The sequence below is a fragment of the Takifugu flavidus genome, chromosome 18 (genome assembly GCF_003711565.1).
Source record: "Takifugu flavidus isolate HTHZ2018 chromosome 18, ASM371156v2, whole genome shotgun sequence".
Classification (NCBI taxonomy): Eukaryota; Metazoa; Chordata; class Actinopteri; order Tetraodontiformes; family Tetraodontidae; genus Takifugu; species Takifugu flavidus.
In genome coordinates this window covers 3510226-3532187 of record NC_079537.1, presented here as the reverse complement: position 1 = coordinate 3532187, position 21962 = coordinate 3510226, and the positions used below count along the sequence as shown (strand labels likewise).

The window sequence follows — 21962 nt, the reverse complement described above, 5'->3', positions numbered from 1 at the left end:
AAAACGGTGGAATTCTGTCAGAATCTCCTGGGGGAGGTGACGTCACGTGTTAAAGTCCAACTGCGCATGCGCGCCGCGGAGTCGCTGGCAGTGAGCCGAGCTGCCGTCTGTGATGTGGCTGAAGTAACGGTGTCCTGCTCGTCACCTCTGGAAATGGCAAGATACAGTTCGTTTCTTTTCCCTCCCAGAGCTAATGTAAAACTCGGGTAGCTCGCCAGGCATCGCGGGAATAGTTTGTACAATTCCGTATTGTTTTGACTTTAAAAAGAGAAAACAACGGCGAGCTAGCGCCAAGCTAGGACCGATGGCTAAACATTAGCTGCGTTCGACGTAGTTATCGTTCACTTTCCAACAGTCTAATAATAAATCGATTTCCGGGACCAAACAATGCGATCTTTGGGGGAGGGAGGGAACATCACCCTGATGTCCTTTGCCTTTGGTTCATTTAACCCTTTTGTGCTCCCAAGGCTTTGAAACACACTTCCGATGATGAGCTAAATTGAGGATTTGACTCAAATCAGTGCAGATCAAAACTGTAGACAAGGTGAGTGAAAAAAGCAAAATAAAGTTGTGTGTGCTCACTACTTTCAACCAGTACGATTCGAAATACCCAAGTCAGAGTTTGTGCTGTGGACCTTGTGTTTTGTTAGATTTCTGCTTAGATGCTGTAAAGGTGGCGTCACCGTTCACTGAACACGGATAAGGGCTGTGGAGGACACACAGTTCTGGTCCAGTTCTGCTTTGGAGAACTCCCACTGTGCTCTTTGTAGCGATTATTGTTGTGGCCAGTGTTAAGTGGTGGTTTGGTCCTCTGCCTCAGATTCAGCCCGACCACAATGGCCACATGCTGCCCAGTGTTTTCTGCAGGTGCCCCAGGACATCTGATGGCCTGTCAGGGAAAAAAGACATGTTCTGATTAAGGTCGATGCACTGGACGCGTTTTCAACCCTTCCTGGGGAGGATGTATTCAGCAGGATTAATCAGCTGCCACTGTTGGTTTTTTTTGGTTATTTTGCACATGCAGACCGGTTCTGGTTATTGTCACCAGTCGCTTCAATATAGGGAAATTCATTAAAAAATAAATAGCTTCTTCTGATGTACAAAAGTACATCAGCTGATCATTCACTGTGGTTGTATTGCAGAAAATCTGTATTGTAGCTCCCTACAGTATGAGTAACACTCTTTTAAGAATTAAAACTTGCAATGCATGAATCATTTTAAACACATCCTTGAGGAAATGATGGCACAGCATAGTGATGCTTCTTGGATCGGCTAGCATCAAAGAGTCATCAGCATTGAACAAATCAGAATATCTGCATTCTCTGTCTGTTTTAAAGTGGTTATTTTAAATTATTAGATTATCACCTTCCTGAAATCGATTCAAAGGCGCAGATGTTATTGCATTGCTGGGATTTTGTATCAGTTTAGTTATACGGCTGTTTCTCCTCAGCATTTTACAACTGTTTTTTAATCTCGCTGGCTCTGCTAAAGGAGGAAAGTGCCACGGTGATGGATGATGATTAGCAAGTGAAGGTATTACAAGCAGAAAAACAGATCCTCTCCTGTGACAAATGGGAGATTTCAGATAATCATCCAGCCCAGCAGGTGATGAGGCAGCAGGAAATTTGCATGTAAATAACGTTACATCTTGAATATACAGACGGATCATAATCAAAGATACAGATCTGTCTGCGTACTTCATTGTCCTTTTTTTAATACATGTCATTGTGGCTTCATCAGGATTCTCTCTGGAAATCAGGAAAATCTGAATTTTGAATTATGTTGGATTCTCTTGATGCTTCTATAACAAAGAAAAATACTACCAATTTCTGTTCTGCCTATTCTCCACCCTGGACTCTCATCATGTCGTCCACACCTTTTCACACTTCCGTTACTCCCTTAAACGTCAGGAAGTGTGCGGAAGCGTTTGCATTCGTTGTGATGCAGCGTCTCGCTTCTGCTCTCTCAGCAAAGCTCGGAGAGCAGGAAGAGGAGGAATTGGGTCAACAGCCCTCAGCTTGTTGCTGTCACTGATTCACTGCTTTTGAGTGATTCCGCCCACTCCCCCATGTTTGTGTGGTTTTTCCACTATCAGTCGCCCTTTCCGTTGCCTCCCCTGTGCTCTCCCCTTCTGTTTTGATCTCTCATCATCTCTATCCACACAATCTCTTTTGCTCTAAATCTGCACAGTGCCCTACTTTACTGTGCTCTTTTCCTGTTTTCCCATTCAAACACCGGTGAATGTTGCCTGACATTTGCTGTGCGTTCTTGTTAAATGGCGATTGCCTTGATATTGGGTTTTAGAACCAGAAATCTACACTTAATTCTGGCTTAATTTAAGTTATTTTATTGTTATCTGTGTTAGAAGGGGAATAAAATTGGTCTAAACATTTTATCTCCCCGAATAGATGAGTCAACTCCGAGGGCGGAACATAATCCTGTCAGAGAGATTAGGCAATGACTCTCCTGTTGGCTTTGCTCCTGGGCTCCCTGCCACCGTGGCCCCACGGGGAGCCAACTCATCTTGGATACCAGACGCCACTGTGGTCACGCCAGAAGAGCCCATATTCCTCATGACCTCCACTGCCCAGACGATATCGGGCTTTTTCGTGTGGACGGCTCTCCTGATCACATGTCACCAGGTGAGCAGAGCCTGATATTTGTGGTCTTCACGGACTCATCAGTCACTCAGTGTTTCTGCTGGAGCTGCAGCAAGTGTACTGGGGAGTTCTGCTGAAGGCGCGACGCCTCCGCTACAACAGGTGGCAATTTGTGCTCTCTCAGCTTGTCAATGGCCGTTTCCAGTTGACCTAGCACCTCACAGACTGCAGCAGTAGCCAGTAGCTGGCAAGTTAGCAGCCCAGTGGAAAACTGGCACAACAGTGTAGCATATTCCTTTTGTTCCGTTAAAGCTCCTCTCGTCACACGTTGTTCAAGCTCCGGCTCAGGATTTAGCATAGCGCTCTCACATGTGCACAGAACATCTGGTCTTTTCCAGTCCTGTGCAGCAGTTGATCCACCTTTGCTACCGTCCTCTGGGCGTGTTAGGTCCACTTTTAAGGCTTCAACTGCAGGCAAGCTAACATTTTTATTAAAATTCACCTTTAACATGCAACAATTGGGTTTTGTTTTTGTTTTTTTAGCTGTCATGTAAACTTATAGCTTGACGCACATATAAAAAAAACTAGAAAACTGTGGTCAGGCAGACCAATTCTCTGTATTTTTGTTGCTTATACTGGTCCAATAGTGCCCAGTTACCTGGATCTGGATCATTTTTTTCAGTGTGCCAAGGAATATTCCAGAAAAAATGTCGACTACGGCCTCTTGCTATTGGCTCACATCACATGATGTTTGCGTTGCCTGTGTCAGTCCATCAGGCCTCCACCGTTCTCTTTCACGGTGTTTGGAAAGCGCCTCTAATGTGCATAGAATTGTCATGAATTGTACAATCCTGCTTTGTCCTCCGCTGTCGCTCTTCAAACACTGTGGAAGAAGAACCCCCCCGCCTCTGTGGCAACAGGTGCCTCCAGCTCAAATACAGCATCGCAGAGCCGGGCCGGGCAGGGGAGAGGCTCTGTGCGTATGCAGAGGCAGGATCACTTAGCAACCAGCATCGTCACTGGGGCGTTATCACCTGCTGTTTGTTGTTTTACCCAGCATGCCTCTGTCTGTCTGGTTCCAGGCTTGAGTGGAAAGACTGTGACAAAGGCCAAAAGTGTGTGTGTGTGTTATAAACCCTGTGCCGCTCACCTGAAAGAAAATCAGTCAAATCAGATTAGACTCCTGAGGACACACAGTGCTCTCAGCCTGCCTGTGTTGCCACCATGTTCTGAAGCGTGCCGTCCCAGTCAGGACCGAGATGCAAGTTTTGCATCCGCTGCTGTGATAATCATGGTTTAATGTGTGTAGAACCGTTGCGCTGCTGTCATTTACAATGTTCAGACAAGTCCCTCTCAGCGCTCCTCATTCCTTCTCTCTCCCTACAGATCTACATGCATCTGCGCTATTACAGCTCCCCAAACGAACAGAGGCACATCGTCAGAATCCTCTTCATAGTCCCCATCTACGCCTTTGACTCCTGGCTCAGCCTGCTGTTCTTCACCAACGAGGAGTACTACGTGTACTTTGACACAGTCAGAGACTGCTATGAAGGTTAGCGGACTGAGGAACGCCACAGCTGCAGGCAGAAATGATTCAGCCTTCACTCCATGGACCCGGGTCCCGCGAAGGCCATGAGAATGAATGTGTTGTGACACCTGTGTGGCGGATGGCCTTGCTTTCATTACAGAGGTTGCCATCTTTGTTCTTGTGTTTCCACGGCCTCTTGGGATTGCAGGGGAGCTGAAACCTGTTTCCTAGCAACTGTACGAAAACCAGCTAGTGCTTATAAAGACTTATAAAGAATCTTACCAGCGCACTGTGAATTAGTAGATTGAATCTGAGTAAAGCAGCAAAGTGTGTGTCTTACTAAATTCTTAATTTCTTTCAACCCTGCAGCGTTTGTGATCTACAACTTCTTGAGCCTTTGTTACGAGTACTTGGGAGGAGAGAGCGCCATCATGGCTGAGATCAGAGGAAAGCCCATCGAGTAAGATTTGTTCCCTCTTTAAGGCCTTTACTCAGACCTGCAGGGTGACCTTCAAGGCCCTGCCGAATATCTATATTGCCGATAAGACCGGATCCCAGAAGATAAATGTTAATGTATTTTGGCGTCCTGCAGAGATAACTGTGTCTGCTGCTGAGACTTCCCCCCCTCGCAAAAAGCTTTGGGAATTTGTCGGAGCACATGACACCGATCAGTGTGTCAGTCAAAGTTCCACCCTGTGGGTTTTCATTGTTGTAACACGTTCTAACTCCAGCCCTTTCCGGCATCCCTTCCTCTTATTATTTAGGTCGAGCTGCGTGTACGGCACCTGCTGCTTGTGGGGAAAGACATATTCTATTGGTTTTCTCCGTTTCTGCAAACAGGTAACAATAAAATGCTTGCTATCGTTTGAAACTGATGAACCTTGGCCTCAATACTGGTTATGCCAGATATGCTAGTGGTTTTAGCGAACTCTGTCATGTTTTCTGAAGGATTTGGGGCAACGATTGATTGCATGCAGAAATGTTCATGATAAAAATGATTGGGTGTTTTTTTGGAAATCATCTATTTAAATTATGACTAGAAAGAATAGAACTTTGTATTTAAAATCATCATAAAACCCTTTAATCTTAGTGCTAAAGTTTAATATTGACTTGGGCTGAATAAATCCAGGTATTTTTGTTTTATCATCTTGACTTTGGCCAGCAGGGGCAGTAAGCGCTCATGTTTTTAAGTGTCTTACCATGCACTCGTGTTATTTCTGACACTTAGGAAAATAAAGCACCTTCTCTGTCTTGTCAGTGAATTATGTCTAAAATGTTGCTTCAAAGAAACAGCAAAAAGTGATGAGGACTTCTTAAAACATGTGTTTAAACATGATTTGAAGCAGCAGCAGTCGTGTTTCGTGTCTCTTCACCCGTGACTCCTTCCCCCTCCAGGCGACGCTGCAGTTCTGCGTGGTCAAACCCCTGATGGCCATGATCACCGTTATTCTTCAAGCCTTCGGCAAATACAAAGACGGAGACTTCAAGTATGCCCTCCTAGTGGCAAATTCCATTTGCTACACTTTTCTTTCATTATTAGCTACATTTTAACGAGGGCTTGTATGAAAGAACATCTTGTGTTGCTCATCGAGAACTAAAGAGTTGTTTATGGCCCAAACAAACAGCCTTTCTGTTTCTGATTATCTTGTGTGAGTCATTCTAAATGCTCCCATTTCCCTGTTTACCATTTGTCAGATGTTTGAGAGTTCAATGTGTTTTTGTGTCTTCCAGTGTGGCTAGTGGCTACCTGTACGTGACCATTATCTACAACATCTCCGTCAGTCTCTCCCTCTACGCTCTCTTCCTCTTCTACTTTGCCACGCGTGACCTACTGGTCCCGTTCAATCCTGTGCTCAAGTTCTTCATGGTCAAGTCAGTCATCTTTCTGTCCTTCTGGCAAGGTAAGTGCTTCTTTAGCATGGCTATATATCTTTGGGATTCCATCTGTGGCGTATGGTGTAAAACCCACTTACCTGGACTTGTTCAAATGGTTCAGGGATGCTTCTGGCCATTCTGGAGAAGTGTGGGGCCATTCCTCAGATCAGCCTGGTGGACTTTTCTGTGGGCGAGGGAACCGTCGCCGCTGGTTACCAGAACTTCATCATCTGCATTGAGATGTTCTTTGCTGCTGTGGCTCTGCGCCACGCGTTTACCTACAAGGTCTACATGGATAAAAGGCTGGACTCGTATGGTATGCCTACATATGTGTGTTTATTTATGTGTGAGGGTGTTGAGATTTTGAAACGTACAGCAGATTAAGTAGATAATGACACCCCTATACTTTGATCCTGTGGGTTCTTTAGTCGTCAAGGACTGATCTGACCTTTCACCTTTGACACATACCTATTCTGAGGATTCTCCTTTTTTCTTCCTTGTTTTTCTCACTTCCTCTGGTTCCTTTACTGTCTCTCTGTCTCTGTGCTGCCCTGAAAGGCTCATTTCCTATCTATGGACAATACGGTAGGTGTGACTTTAGCTTTATATGTCAATAGTTCCGTCTGCTTCTCCATGACTGTGATATTTGAGTTGTGCTTATCTTTTGAATTACAGCATGAGTTCATTTGTGTATTTGATGGTGCTGTAGTCATTTCATCATCACATGTTGTGTTTTCATAATTTTATCTGGCCTAATGGCCTCATTTATTAGCAGTAGTGATATTCCCCTGATGACTGAAGGTTACACACTCTCTTCTTTACGTCATGTAAAATGTTTACTTCCAAGGACAGATGTCTAGTTTCACCGTGTCCTAACATGCATTTCCACATCACCCAGGACCACTCTATGATCTAAACATTCTAAACAACAAAGTGAATCATGTCCTCTGTGAAGTCCGAATGATTTGTTGCTTCAGTGAGGATATTTTATGGACAGCAAGGACACACTCATTTGTCCACTTTTGTCCAGACCAGGTCAGAACAGCAGCATCTGACTTTTCCCATTCTCCTTATCCTTCCATTCTCCTCCACGCAGGCCGTTGTGCACCCATGAAGAGCATCTCCAGCAGCCTGAAGGAGACCATGAATCCAGGAGACATGGTCCAGGACGCCATCCATAACTTCTCTCCAGCCTATCAGCAGTACACCCAGCAGTCCACACTGGAGCGAAGCGGGGGGCCGCCCCTGTCCCGAAGCCACAGCAACCTCAGCACCCGGGGGGACAATGAAAAGACCCTGCTGCTCAGTTCTGACGACGAGTTCTGATGACCCAGTCTCGACTCTTGTAGCTTGAAAAATATCATCTCTAAGCTGATTTCCTTTTTTTTTTGCATTTAGACATCAGCAAAAGGTGCAATTCAGGTCATTCTTGTATACGATGCTATATGGATGTGTGACGTAATGGTGTGGTTTTATAAGGAAAAGGGAAATTGTTACTAAAGGAATATGGGAACATGAAAAAGAAATATTTTTGGACCAGAAAAGAGATGTTTAGACATTAGCAACTGCTCGACGTGTGATTTGTTTTCATGTTATAGAGATTTTTATTGACAAGTCATCTATGTTGATCCATTACAGAGCGGACAATTACCCGTGCCTGCATGGAACATTCTTATGCTGCACTTTAATGCCAGAACAAAATAGTAAGGAAATCGGTGCCATCCTCATCTGAGAAACGAGGCTTCCCGCACCATCCCATTATCTGTTGGTTATTGGCCCCTCCTCTGCCGAGTCTGCCTCATTCTGAAGTTTTGCCAAATAGCGGCAGCAGCGCACCGATTGCTGCACACATTGACGTACATGCTGTCTTATTATATAGAATCCATTGATGTCCAGGCTAGGTTTTAATATAAGAAATCCAATTTTTTAATTTAACTGTTGCGTAATGAAAGTCCTTTAAAGATAATTGCTGTTGCAGAAGTTCTGTGTTTGTTGTTGTTTTTCTCTGTGAGGGAGGAAAAAAAGGTTATTTGTGTTTGTGGAGCTCTGACACGACAGCTGGAGGAGGGATTTCTAACGTGGGCAGGGGCCGACAAAAGGCCATCGCCCACGCAGATTAAGCCCTGTAAATCCAGGCTGGTTGCAATGAGCTGTGGATTCCAACCCCACATTTAGGGCGTACAGAAGTGCTTTCAGTTTCATTACAGTTGCTTTCTGATCAATTGATCAGAAAGGCACCTTGAAAGTTGTAAGATGGTAGAAAAAGAAGAGCTTGTTTGCAGTCTTTGGTTACTGTTCTGTTTCTGGAATAGAAGATGTGTTGAGTTCATATTTCCTACGGGAGGATGGTGCAGGTCTCACCTGTGGTCTCTGATGTTTGATGCTCGGACAGCAGTTTAAAGTGGAGTCGCTCCTTTTGTGACAGGATGTTTCAAAAGCTGTAGTTGTTGCAAGTGGCTGTTTATCTTAAGTCATCACCAATGGGTGTATCCTTTACAAACAACAGTCGGCAGAATAATTAGTGTGTGTGGACTTGTTGAAAGGCAGGTTTAAAGCTGCAACTGCACCTTCTTCACCCAGATAAAGACCGACTTGCATGAATCTGACTTGTGACTTTAATGGTACAGAAGGGAAATTAAGCTGCCTTATAATTAGCCCTGTGCCACACCCTGTCAAACACAAGTGTCTTTATACAGAACACTAGAGAATGATTTTTGAGCTTTGAATCCATAAACGGTGTGCTACTCACAATGCTGAAAATATTAAACAAGGAAATATTATAGCAGAAAGGGAAGAATGTTGTATAGAGTTCAACACTGTAAACTTTTTTGATTACTCTAATGGCATTGCTTGATGTAATGCTTCAGTTTCATGTAATTTTATATATTCTCCAGCTTCTGTTGTATACTTTTTACAGTTTTTTTGTATATTGGTATTGTTTTGAGGTTCTATGGGTTGTTTGTGTCGAAAATAAAAGAAACGCAGATGCTGTTCAACTTGTATCACAGCAGGAATTGTATTTAATAATATAGTGCACGTATGTTGAGGATAATAAAGAAATGATAAGCAAAGCCAACAACTTCTGGGGTGTCGGCTCTTCTGCGTACACGCCTCCGGGTGAAGGGGCGGGGCCAAGCGGGGCGACAACCAATCGCAGCTACTTCCGCTCGCTGCCTGGGACATGCTAACAACAACGTAGCATCGTTCGCTGCCTTATCACAAAAATACAATTCCAGCTTAAAATACGACAAGTTTTATATGGTTCGACATTTACTTTTTGACAATCTAACAACACAAATTTCGAGATTCGACCAAAACTGAAAGCGCGTCGTGTTTAGCTGCAGCTGTCGTGGGGCCTGTGCTAAAGTGCTAAGCAAAAACAAAGTCACCCTCCCCTTTATAAACTGTTTAATACACCAACCGCGTTTAAAGTGTATATACGGCTTCCTGTGCACAGGGACGTGTGTACTCAAAATGAGAGGCTCCTACGGAGACAGAGATCGAGACCGTGGCCGCGACAGAGGGTAAGTTAAGCTCTCAAATGATGTTGGTCCCATTGGAGGCATCACTTTTACCGATAAAACGGTAGCAAGAAGGGGAGGACAGGAGTAATATAACAGCCCAGAATACCTGTCCTATACCTACGAGATGCCTGTGTCATGGTACAGGAGTCCTCGGTTTGGGTCCAGCAGAGGAGGACCGCCATCGGGTAGGAAGTTTGGAAACCCGGGGGACCGTTTACGCAAGAAGAGATGGGACCTGGACGAACTCCCGAAATTTGAGAAGAACTTTTATAGTGAGCACCCGGAAGTGCAGAGGATGAGTCAGGTGCTTGTAACGATTAGGCACAGCTAATTTTAGGACTGTTATTGTGGACCACCCCAATCAGTGATCGATAGCTGCTGTTGTGTGCTTTCAGTCTGAATTGGAGGAATACCGCAGGAAAAAGGAAATCACCATCCGAGGCTCGGGCTGCCCCAAACCCATCATCAAATTCCACCAGGCGCATTTCCCCCGTAATCCACACTTCTGAAGCTCCACAGCAACATTTTCTGTCAAGTCTGCTTGCTCACAATATCATTTTGTCTCAATGAAGAATACGTGATGGATGTACTGCTGGAACAGAACTTCAAGGAGCCCACCCCCATTCAGGCACAAGGCTTCCCTCTGGCCCTCAGCGGCAGAGACATGGTGGGCATTGCTCAAACTGGCTCTGGGAAGACCTTATCGGTGAGTCCTGTGTCTGGTTTTCCTCATCACGGTCGATGACACTGTACAAATCACCATTCAGCAATGATTTCCCTTCCTCCCCTTCCTGTCACTTCAGTATCTCCTGCCTGCTATTGTGCACATCAATCACCAGCCCTACCTGGAGCGTGGAGATGGACCCATAGTAAGTGAGAAAGCAGTGATCGTAGGCTGTCTTAATGTAACACCGCCGTGTCTGACACCCAAAACACCGGTGTGCTGTTACTTTGTGCTCTTTAGTGCTTGGTTTTGGCCCCCACGAGAGAATTGGCACAACAGGTTCAGCAGGTAGCGTATGACTACGGAAAGTCATCCCGGATCAAGAGCACCTGTGTGTATGGCGGAGCGCCAAAGGGGCCTCAAATCCGAGATCTGGAGAGAGGTGAGGCGTTTTACTAGGGTAACGTTAATAACCTTCTTTGTGCTTGGTGACGTCTTCAAAATGGACGCCATCACCGGATTTACTGTGTGTAATTATGTGTTGAAACGTAGGCGTGGAGATCTGCATCGCCACGCCAGGGCGTCTCATTGATTTCTTAGAGGCTGGGAAGACCAACCTGCGGCGCTGCACGTACTTAGTTCTGGACGAAGCAGACCGTATGCTGGACATGGGCTTCGAACCTCAGATACGTAAGATTGTGGACCAAATCAGGGTGAGGCTGAACGCTTCGTGAAAATGGAAGATTTTTTTTAAAAACTTGTATTTATTTCTGTTTGTTTTCCTCCTCATGGCGTGCACGTCACCCAGCCTGACAGACAGACGCTGATGTGGAGCGCTACCTGGCCCAAGGAGGTTCGCCAGCTGGCAGAGGACTTCCTGAAAGACTACGTCCAAATCAACGTGGGAGCCCTGGAACTAAGCGCCAACCACAACATCCTTCAGATAGTCGATGTTTGCCTGGAGAACGAGAAGGACAACAAGTGAGTGGATTAGATCAGATTAGCACAGACCATCCCTGTATTCATGATCGTGATGTTATTAGTAATGAAACAACCACAGCAGAACAACCTCATGATTTCAACAAAAGTCCCTGGTTTTATTTTAAAAAAACAAAACCAAGAAAACCAAATTGAACCACAGACAAAAATACCAAATTATACAGTAATTGTAGTAGCTCTTTAAATGTTGTTTGTAAAATAAACAGACCACCTGTTATTTGACACCATAAACACCCAAGAAAGAGATTTATTTTCAGTGAGGTATCTTTTATTTTTGCAGCCAGACGCTTGTCAGTGATTAGTCGCAACATTAGTCAATATCATCATTATTTCTTGTGGTAAAACTCACACCTGTCATCAGCTTTGCTTTAATTACAAATATAATAAATCTCTCTATATAATAGCTATTAAATGATGACATTTCTAACCCTTTCAACGACGAGCTTTGGAACGTCCCGAATCCCAGCAGGAGACGGCTGAAATGCAGCCTCAGCTCACCTCAGTTGGTCTCCACCCAGACCCCAACTCATAAACGGACCCTCTCAGAGGGCTGAGGAAGGGTTATATTTATATTATATTTATGTTTATGTTATATTTCGAGAGTGACGTCACAGAGTATAAAACAACAATGCCATGAAATTTAAGTCCTCCACTCCCAAAGGAATTCCCAACAGCAGGAAACGTGTGATTGAGGCCTCTATGCATCAGCGCCAGTGGTTTGAATGGGAGTTTGAATGTCTTTATTCACATCTAGCTTGTTTCCGGTTGCTCTATTCTAGCAGGTTATGAAGCTAAAGCAGATGAAAATCCTGTTGCTGTCCATAAAGCTCACTGACTGCATATGAAATCATCTCCTCAGGCTGATCCAGCTGATGGAGGAGATCATGGCGGAGAAAGAGAACAAGACCATCATCTTCGTGGAGACCAAGAAACGATGTGACGATATCACGCGCAGGATGAGGCGCGACGGGTGAGCGCGCGGCATTTTGTTGCTGGCATACCTCCCCAAAAAATATAAACATGCACCAGTGCACTTACTGGATTTGCTGGTGTCCCTGTTAGGTGGCCCGCCATGTGCATTCATGGGGACAAGAGCCAGCCAGAGAGAGACTGGGTGTTGGCAGGTACGGCGGCAAGACGCTCTGCTTTACTTCTACGGAGACGCCTCTATATTTTTCTGCGTGTGTCTTCCAGAGTTTCGTAGCGGCAAAGCTCCCATCCTCATCGCTACGGACGTGGCGTCCCGTGGTTTGGGTATGTCCTGGGTGTTTAACTGCTACACTGTAACCACATGAATGCAAATATTGAGCGGTTATGATGAAGTAATACAGTTAGCAACAACAGAAGCCAGGCTATAGTCACTAGCTTCTTTACAGTGTTTAGAAATTTGATATATTGCCTGAAATCAACCGTAAGTGAAACTTTTACAAAGACTTTGCTTTAATTATGCAACAGATAAATGTTGAATAGAGTTTAGCTTTATATGTCTGGGGCAAGGCCAGTGGAGCGGCCCCTTGCAGGATGGCAGTCAACCTTTTTAACCTAATTCTGTGTTCATTTGTTTTCTTTTTATTTTGTTTTTGTTGTTTCCAAGTCTCTCCTCCGGCAACTAGAAGCGCACAGGCCCTCGGGAGCCTGCAGCAGGACCTAGGCATGACAAACTCGAAAGCTGACTTGGGAGAGAGAAAGAGAGACGGCCCGATTGAGCGTTCCCACCCAGCCAACTCCACTGAAAACCCAGAGCAGAGCCCGCAAATAAAAACTCTCCCCCTGTCCACGACTCTGGCTGCCGGGGCGACGGGGCGAGGGGGTGAGCTCGGGTGCTGCTGGGTCCCCAAAATTGATTAAAAGGGTCGGGGGTGGCTGTCGGGCAAGAGGGCGAAGAGGGGCGTGGAGGAGCACGGGCTCCCCCTTGGCCGCGGCATTACTAGCGAGATGCACCAAAACACTTGCTGCCTAAATTAAGTCAGAGCCTCCAAAAACCAATCAGCGGATTTATTCTGATACGACTTCCGTGTCCGATTTCCGTTCCCCGTGGCTAAAACCATCCTGACAAATTCAAGCCCCGGTAGCTAACGCTAGATGACCGTAGTGGTGCTCGGATACTGCGGCACGCCCAAGAAGATCGCCTTCCAGGAAGTGAGCCAAAGCTGAGCGTGGACGGCTTTGGCGGCGGCTCCCCTCTCAAACCGCCCCCCGATGCCGGCCCCTGACACCCCCCACCCGCTGGCTGTGGCGGCCGGCCTCTCCCTCTGCGGACGTCATGTCTGGTCCTGGCTGGCAGGAGTCCTGGCCTGGAGGAGCCACCTCTATAACCTCCTTCCTCCTTGTTCTGTCCTCTTTCATTCACACGCTTTCCCCATCACACACCTCTGCTCTCTCTCTTTTCCTTCCTCTTTAGGAAGCCCTCTCTCTTTTATCTCCCCTCTCATTACTGTTGTCTTTTCTTTAGTGTTATTTTCTTCAAACATGCCGAGGAGCCCCTCTTTTTCCTCCCTTATCCCCTGATCTGTATTGGCCCCGCCCCCTCTGGGTTTTGACAGCTGCATACGTCACGGTTGATGTATGAATGAGTCTCCAGCTGTCAGCGGCATGTTTAAGGCTGCCCTGGTAAAGAGGTGCAGCCAGAATGGAACGCTCGATCACAAATCAAAACATCGGCATCGTTCGCCTCTAGTAGAAGACGGGGGAGAGTTCCACAGAGCCCTGCAGGGACGTGTCCTGCTCATAAGGATAGAATGAGGAGACAATAAAGAGTAGCTTAGGGCCGTAGCTGCAGCTCTTCCAGCTTTGGGAGTGTCGTGGAGGAGTGGCGAGGTGGGAGCAGGGACTGCTTTTGTCCTGTGAGCTCTCCTCCTGCCCCTGCAGACCTCCCAGGACTGGTGATGGGTAAGGGGACACAGGGGTGACTTTAGAATCTCTGAAGGGTAAGTACCTCAAACCCACCCTCTCCCCCTGCCTTCTCTCCTCCTCCGTCTCAGAAAAGACCAGATTTATTTTAGAGTTTAGAGGACAAATTTGGCCACTCAACAATCATTCCAACACTAGAGTGTTGACAGCCCTGTGCTGTAATTGGTGTTGGTAAGTAAATTTAAAAAAGAAAAAGTCACAAAAGCCAGTTTCTCTGCCAGTGTTGATGCTTTTTCCCTGACGCCTGTTTGTCTTTTCCGCCTCCGGATCCGATCCCGACCCCTTTCCTCGACCCGCCTCGCATTTTTAAGACGTGGAGGACGTCAAGTTCGTTATCAATTACGACTACCCCAACTCGTCCGAGGACTACATCCACCGCATCGGCCGCACGGCCCGCAGCACCAACAAAGGCACCGCCTACACCTTCTTCACTCCGGGCAACGTCCGTCAAGCCCGCGAGCTGATCCGGGTTCTGGAGGAGGCCCGGCAGGCCATCAATCCCAAACTGCTGCAGCTGGCCGACAACGGACGCGGAGGAGGCGGAGGAGGTTTGGAGGATGACTCAGCATATAATATGTTAGCTCTCATCATGTAACCCTCCTCTTTGTCCTCCAGGGGGTCGCCCTCGCTTCCGTGGCGGCTCTGGCTCCAACAATCCTAACCTGATGTACCAGGATGAGTGCGACAGGCGAATGCGCTCCGTCGGCGGCGGCGGCGGCGGCACCAAGGACGGCGGCAGCAGCAGCAGCTACGGCCGCGATAGCCGCACGGGGAGCAGCCGGGAGAGCGAGCGCTCCTCCTCCTCCTCCTACAGGGACCGCAGGGAGGGAGGACGCAGCTTCGGCTCTGGGTCCAGCTCATACAGCCAGTACCAAAATAACAGCAACGGCTGTCAGTACAGCGGCACCAGGGTCGGATCTGGAGCTGGGGTGGGTGGAGGGGGCCAGGCCCCGCCTCCTGCACACCCTCCCGGTCCTCAGCCCTTGATGGCCCAGCAGTTCAACCCTCCTCAGCCCATAATGGGCCTGATGGGACACACTCCCTTCCAGTTCGCTCCTGCCACAGGCAGGAAGTGATGCAATAACGCACAGCACAACACAACTCTGCACTCAGTATTACAATAAGTGAGGAAATCCAGATTTAGTCTTGACCCCCCCAGTAGTCCAGGCCTGTTCCTAGTTGGAACAGACTCACAGACTGAAGTTCAACTGTTTAGTGTGTCTAACTTGTGTTTTTGTGCTTGTGTCCTTTGTTGCTTCTGCAGAGGACTGACCTGCTTTGCCCTTTAGGTGTATTAAAGGTAGGTACAGAGGTCTTGTTTCTGGAACTTCTGTTTTAGTTTGTCCTCCCCCTCTGTAAATGACACCATTATATTCTTTAAGGCTCCAGATGGTTGAATCTTTACCGACATTTCCTGTAGGCTGTAACTCATGACTGGGTGGTGCAATAATGCTCAAGTCCTTTTTTTAAATAAACAACTTCCCAGAAACTTGCTTTACGGTCTTTGTGTGTAGTCACGGTTGCTTCGACTGAATTATCGTCGCTTCTACGGCGCCACAATCTATTCATGGCTAATGTGATAGATTCATGTGTTGTATACATCTTTTTTTAATAAAACAACTATAATGGGAGCTTACATATGGTAGCTGTTCGACTGGAGCTCAGAAATGTACATACAGTAACTGGACAAAATGTTGGTTTGTTTTAAAGGAACAAATCCTCCAAAAAAGTGAGATTATCTCTGATTAGAATGGTAATGTGAAATAATACAGCTGCTGTTCTGGAATGTTTTTAACAGCATGAAACACCTGAAAGGAGCAGCTCATGATCCAGGCACGGGACCGTCAATGTGCTGTGAAAGCATCGCGACTTTTTAAAGACACAAATGAAATATTCACTGACCGAACGAACAGATTTTAAATCTCTCTTTGTCCTCGTGAAATCGCGCCAGGTCGGTCTATAAAACAAGGCGGGTGCAGGGACGACACGAGGACACGCCTTCAGTTCACCAGGAGAAAGAGACAAACTTTATTACATGTTGGGATTCTCTTTCCAGTGTTATGTTCTTGCACATTGCACGACCAGACGTACGTCAGAACTGCCGTCATTCGTATTTACAGAGCAGTCTTGCTGTAGATGAGTGTTGCAGATGTTCAGGTAGTGACGTGAGCAGCCCCCCCGGCGCGCTCACCTTCCAGACCGGTACAGCAAAAACGATGCGTAACAAGGAAAAACCCAGTTCTTCAAAACACTCAACGGTTGCGTGATAGAGAGGCGAGACAGGCACGTACGGCGGACGCACAACGTCGATGGTGGGAATCAAACGGTGACAACATTCTCTGTGCAAATCAAATAGTGAAAGGAAAACGGAAAACGGGGGTTTTGAACCATCTTCACCCGCGTTCCACGTTGTCAGAGCATGCAGAGAGGACAATAAACGGCTGATAAAGGACCGGACCCAACAACCTCCAGGTGGAAGAAGGCGGCACCGCAGGAGCTGAGGCGCACGCGCGCGGTGCGTTCCTCCGCCGCCGCCGCCGCAGTTTCCGTTTGAAAGTCAAGACACAGCAGACTAGAGCTAAACACACTGGGCTCATTTTAAAGCAAAGCACGTATGTTTACACTGACCGAGCATGAGTGTGATCCCACAAAACAACCCTTGATTAAAACAAACAAACAAACAAAAAACCTGAAGTGACAAAACAGGAAACTGGGCCTTTTCTGACTGCCAAGCTGGATAGTTGTTTCAGGGAAGGAACCAAGAGTCTGAACGCAGAGAGTTCGTCGTGCTGCGGGCGTCTCTAAACGCTATAGGTTCCCCCACGAGTCCGGGGGAGGAAACTGTTCTAGACTGCCGCTCTCGCTGTGCGCTTGCTCTCCCATGGTGAAGGTCAGGCCGTACTGCAGCTGCACTTTCTCCTGAGAGAACACGGAGAGAGAGAGAGAGAGAGAGAGAGAGGAGCTTAGAGCCACACATCCACCAACCCGGAACATTACAGGAACTAAGGTATTCTGCTGGGGCCAACGGGGCTCACCTTGTTTGGGTTGGCCAGCAGCAGGATCTGTGTGACGGCAGCAGGAGGGAGGATGGGGTTGAAGGCCGGTAGCTCGGTTCCTGATGGCGGCTGGAGCTTTACCGCCATGGTCTGTGGCGGGTCAGTAACAAACACGGAGGGACAGTTAGGCTCCGAGAGCGAGCTGATGGCGAGTGGAGGCGCTGGACGCTCACCTTAGGAGCCGTGACCTGGAAGTGGATGCCCGTGACGGGGACCGGGGCGGACGACAGCATGGAGATGATGACCACCAGCACGTCGGGACGAGAAGGAGGCGAGTCGCAGGCGAAGTGGAAAAGCACCCGCAGACTGTGGCCATCAAACACCGTCACAGGCAAAAGACTACCTGAGGGGGGGGAGGAGGGTTAGGCCTGGAACCGCAGCTGGGCCAGGGCCCAGAACCGCTCGGTTCACTTACTGGGCTTAATGGATTCTAGCGGTACAAAAACATCCGTCAGGGTGACTTCGGGAGGAGGGGGAGGAGTCTCGATGTGCGCTGGAGACATATCCAGGAGGGTTGCCCCGGTACATGGCTGAGGGCTGTGGACGGGCTCGGCGGAGAAGGCTGGGATGGGGGCTGGCGTGAGGCCGGAGCCGGATTTGCTCTGGAGGTCTCTCAGAGTGGGTTTGATCTGCTGCTTGTCCCTAAAACCAGATGAGTCAACATTCGCCGTGTTCTGGCGTCACACGCGTTTCACAAGCTCAGCTCTTCAAACACACGCGGATAATCGCTCCTCACACAGGTCCGACCACAACAATCGGGACTGCAGATTTGACAGGATTCTAACAGGAATAAACCAGCTGCCCCCCCCGACCGAGCCAAATCTACGTGGATCCATGTGCAGCAGAACTCTCCCATGACAGCTTCTGACTGGGATGAGGGCAGAATAATAAATACCATTTGACCTGCAGGCCCTCTGGGGGCAGAGACTGCTGCAGCAGACTTTTCCCAAGCAGGTCCAGTTCATCAAGGGCCGAGCTCCCCGACGTGGAGCCAGACAGAGTGGGCTGAGAGAGGGTGGGGGGGTCAGGGCTCAGGAGGAGGCTGGGTGCCGCTGGGATGTCTGCGTCTATGCTGTCAGAGGACTGGAGCAGAAACAGTGTGTGAGTGTGTGAGTGTGTGTGTGTGTGTGTGAGGAAAGCAGAGCAGAGTTTTAGGAACCACGCTGTCTGATTGGTGGATTTGATTCTTCTTTGCTATTGGATCCTCCCGCCACTCACCTGGAAGGAGTCCCAGGCTGTGGAGTCCTCAGGCTGTGAGGGGGGGTTGGAGGTGTGTGTTCCTTCACTTAATCCTGAGGGATGACCAGACAGAACCGTTAAAACGCTTCCACGCCCCCGACTCCCCTAAAAGCCTCACGCCGACAGGCACAGACGCGCTCGTTACCCAGCGACATCAGCTCGTCGTCAAGGAGGCTGATTCCGACCTCTTGGGAGGGGGCAGCCAGGCTGTCTGTGGGGGTGGGAAACTCTGGGAACGAGGGTGACGACTGCGGCGACGTGTCCAACCCAGACAGGTCCAGCAGCGCCGTCCCTCCCTCTGTGTGGGACAGAGCCAGGCCTGGTCATTACAAACGCCCGCTTCCGTGCGCGAGCGCGTGCGGGGACGCCCACCTGACTGCTTGGGTCTGTTGCCGTTCACGATCTCCCCCTTCACCTGCTGCTTGTACAGGTTGATGACGTGCGTCAGACTGTCGTTGGCCTGCAGAATCTCCGCTGTGGGGAATAACAAAGCCCTTCCTTATCCTGTTTTAAGCTAGGATGCTAACGCAGCTCCTGCTGGAGGACTCAAGGTTTCAACAACGCTCACCGAGAGCCTCGTCGTTGTCCTCGGTGTCGCTCGCCAGTCTGAACAGAGTAGGTCTCATCTTCTCGCAGCGCTGGTACAGGTCCTGCAAACACGGGGAGAAAGGAACGCTTACGTCGCCGCTCGCCGAGTCCTGCCAAACTCTGGGCTTCACCTGTATGAGCTCGCCGTTGCTCTGGCTGGTGGCGGCGCCGTCGTATTCCTGCAGGAGCTGAGTCAGCAGGGCCACGCTCTCCTTCACTTCCTGGATGGCGTTCACCCTCTTGGTCACCTTCTCCGTCCGCTTCTGGTCCTGCAGACACCCCCCGGAATCACGACCGCAGAGCGATGAACCCATTTCCTCCTGAGTTTAGATTTCACGGAGGTGAGTGCGTAACAGAGGAGCGGTTTACCTCTTGGACCATTTCCTTGATGAGCTTGTTGGCAGCTTTGAGATCTTCTGGGTGAGAGCTGTTCAACAGGCGAGCCAACATCTGACAGAGGGGACACAGGAGCCAAATTCACTTGTGATGCTAGCACCAAAGCTAAGGAAGCGAGCTGTCACAGTCAGAGAAACAAACATCTGCTCACTTTTGACTTCTCCTCATCCTCAAAAATGGTGTTTTTGGGTCTGGGTGGAGGAAGCAGGTGGTCGGCCGGCAGCTCTGGGTCTTGTTTAATGATACCTGATGGACACAGACAACAGGAGCAGGTTTTGGTGCGTCTAACAGCTGGTAAAGTGATGTTTTCTGGGTCTGAGGGAAACCGCCATCGGACCTTGCTTCTTCAGCATCTGGTAGGCATCAGAGATCTTGGCCTCATCAGGTAACGCCACAGTCCAGCTGAAGATCAACTCCAGAACCTTCTTTTTTACAGGCTCTGGTGAGCGTGAGCCCAGGTACTGACGTGAAATAAGCACATTAGTTGCACGCAGCACAAACATAAGAACTGTCTTCAATCCACAGAGGCAATGAGACGTCCTACCTTGGGAGAGACCACTTTGATGAGCTCATTGAGGAAGCGGAACTTGCCCACTTCGTTGTGAAACCTTTTGCCACAGTTTTTCATGCACGTTTCCAGGACCTAGATGACACACGGTGCCAAAAACACGGTTAAATCCAAAAACATTCCCCGACAGTCCAAACTAATTCCTCTGTTTTCTACGGGAACGGCAGCAAATCTTTGCCTCAATTAAAAAGTACTTGACACCATCTTTCTCCCTCCCACGCCGCAGCTTAGAGACACTTTTTTTCCACTAGCTGATCATGTTCCGACCCCATCAAAAAACTCTCTGTGGTTTCAGCTTAATGGTTGCGCTGCTCTGCCCTTCCACACCCCCGTCTCCCCCAGCTTCAGTGACATTAGCAGCTATCTTTAGCACAAAGACAACATTTCTTAGTGCCCTCTGACATTCTAAAAGAATGTCAGACTTTTATCTCCTTGTCTTCACATATGTCTAACACATTAAATGTAGACTCAACTTCAAAAGCCTATATTTAATCGGTACAATGCACTTCACTTGTAAATAAATTAGACTTTTTCTTCCAAGTTGTGGCTGCTGTTTTAAGAAGGCTGCAGCATGCGTGGAGCCTTGACCAATGTGGAACTAACAGGTCAAGCATGCTGAGTCACACAGGCAAAACAAATTTAGCCTTTGCAGTTTAGGGAATTACCAGTTTGTCCATCTCCTGCACAGAGCACAACAGAATCTGCGCCGTGATCGGAAAATTAAACCCTGATCAACCACTTCCAGATGAACACCCCATAAATGCCACCCTCCAGGCTCAGGCGCTGGTGATACGACATCTGCTAGCTCAGACTCACCAACAGGGCTTGCATGGCCTCCCACTCCTGTGGAGACTGAATCTTATGGGCCAGCAGTCTGGTGGCCAGCTGAGGCCTGGAATTAATGTCAACAGTGAATATCCGAAGCACTGCAAACTGTATCTGATCCAAAAAGTAATGCAAAGTAAGAGATCGGGGTGTCTACTAGATGCTTGCCCCTCTTACCCCTCCAAATCACTGTTGAGTTGGTCACAGAAGGCATGGATGCTGCTCCAGTCCGTGTCCCTGTTGAGGGGGTTTGTGGCTCTGTCTGAAATGTGAGACAGCAGAAAGAAGGGACAGATGTGACCCAGCAAACAGGATGCAGACATAACAACCTGTGTGGACCTTTACACGCTGCTGTCATGCATGAACCTTTCCAAACATCATGTTAAATATGTCTAACAACTGCATGTTAGATGCGTTCAGTACTTTAAACACGGGTAGAAATTCTTGACATTCGCGTATGTCTTCGTTCAACTTTAAAATGGGCTAGACACTTTTTCCGATCTCAGAGATATTGAGAGGGGAATGTTTTTAATCGCAGTGTTAAAAAAAACGAGAGAGTAAATGATTCGGAGTGGATTAAAACAGCATAAACACCACACCAGGGGAACCGCACAGAGAGAACAGGTTCTTCTACTGTCATATTAGCTAACCTGCGGTTAAAACACGGATTCGTCTAGAACTTTCTTGTGAGGCCAGACCATTGACCTGACCACTGTTTTACCTTCTGGGACCAAATACAGGCAGCCACAACCTTAAGGCCCACTAACGGTAGGCAGGGGAGCTACCGAGCCGTAAAGCTAACGCTACGTCGGGCTGTATTTGTGTGTTGACAGCTGGGAGGCGCAGCCGCTCGGCAGCTAGCTTAGCATCCTGGATGTGACCATCGGACGTCCTCGTCTCTGCTGGAATACTCGCCGCTCTGTCATCTCGTTAACAACGCACGGACAACACCCACGCGTCGGTGTCGGCTGTTTCCGAGCATCAATGGCGTCGCAGAATAAGTTCCAGATACTCACTGATACGAGACTCCAAACTCTCCGCATCGGGCGGCGCAGCCATGACTGCGAGATTTATGTGGCTGGTCGGTCTCGCGAGGGACACGCACGAGGACGTAGCGAGTAGTGACGTTGGTCCCAACCGAATAGATATATAGCAACATAGATTGTGATTGGTCAAACGTTGATTTACGG

The 21962-nt window shown here is 48.2% G+C and overlaps 3 protein-coding genes and 1 long non-coding RNA gene across 7 annotated transcripts; 2 read left to right on the top strand and 2 right to left on the bottom strand.

The window, feature by feature from the left end:
• The first annotated feature begins 2 nt into the window (after positions 1–2).
• On the top strand, positions 3–9082 carry LOC130514706 (transmembrane protein 184B-like). Of its 3 annotated transcripts, XM_057014465.1 has the most exons (11): positions 94–156; positions 468–544; positions 2409–2642; positions 3987–4152; positions 4498–4588; positions 4893–4968; positions 5524–5615; positions 5860–6029; positions 6125–6319; positions 6562–6588; positions 7100–9082. In XM_057014465.1, the coding sequence occupies exons 3-11, from the start codon at positions 2409–2411 to the stop codon at positions 7327–7329; spliced, it is 1281 nt and encodes a 426-aa protein (XP_056870445.1). In that variant the 5' UTR covers positions 94–156; positions 468–544; the 3' UTR covers positions 7330–9082. The 3 variants fall into 3 exon arrangements, with proteins under 3 accessions (XP_056870443.1, XP_056870444.1, XP_056870445.1); XM_057014463.1 differs by lacking the exon at positions 468–544 and having other exon boundaries at positions 3–156; XM_057014464.1 differs by lacking the exons at positions 468–544; positions 6562–6588 and having other exon boundaries at positions 3–156.
• Positions 8999–9789, bottom strand: LOC130514709 (uncharacterized). Its single transcript, XR_008947042.1, has 2 exons — positions 9649–9789; positions 8999–9215 (listed from the first exon to the last, which is right to left on the bottom strand). It is a non-coding gene; the product is annotated as an uncharacterized LOC130514709 (long non-coding RNA).
• On the top strand, positions 9163–15589 carry LOC130514703 (probable ATP-dependent RNA helicase DDX17). The gene is made up of 13 exons (XM_057014459.1): positions 9163–9527; positions 9672–9831; positions 9923–10019; positions 10100–10233; positions 10331–10396; positions 10492–10633; positions 10744–10904; positions 11000–11172; positions 12050–12160; positions 12253–12314; positions 12385–12444; positions 14412–14648; positions 14716–15589. The coding sequence occupies exons 1-13, from the start codon at positions 9478–9480 to the stop codon at positions 15174–15176; spliced, it is 1914 nt and encodes a 637-aa protein (XP_056870439.1). The 5' UTR covers positions 9163–9477; the 3' UTR covers positions 15177–15589.
• A 510-nt stretch (positions 15590–16099) lies between these two features.
• On the bottom strand, positions 16100–21927 carry LOC130514702 (ADP-ribosylation factor-binding protein GGA1-like). Of its 2 annotated transcripts, none has more exons than XM_057014457.1 (17): positions 21789–21927; positions 20950–21034; positions 20764–20839; positions 19924–20022; positions 19717–19840; positions 19531–19625; positions 19353–19433; positions 19115–19252; positions 18964–19045; positions 18768–18869; positions 18541–18693; positions 18375–18448; positions 18052–18239; positions 17572–17798; positions 17330–17499; positions 17136–17246; positions 16100–17019 (listed from the first exon to the last, which is right to left on the bottom strand). In XM_057014457.1, the coding sequence occupies exons 1-17, from the start codon at positions 21829–21831 to the stop codon at positions 16909–16911; spliced, it is 1959 nt and encodes a 652-aa protein (XP_056870437.1). In that variant the 5' UTR covers positions 21832–21927; the 3' UTR covers positions 16100–16908. The 2 variants fall into 2 exon arrangements, with proteins under 2 accessions (XP_056870437.1, XP_056870438.1); XM_057014458.1 differs by lacking the exon at positions 21789–21927 and adding an exon at positions 21494–21747.
• Positions 21928–21962: the final 35 nt, after the last annotated feature.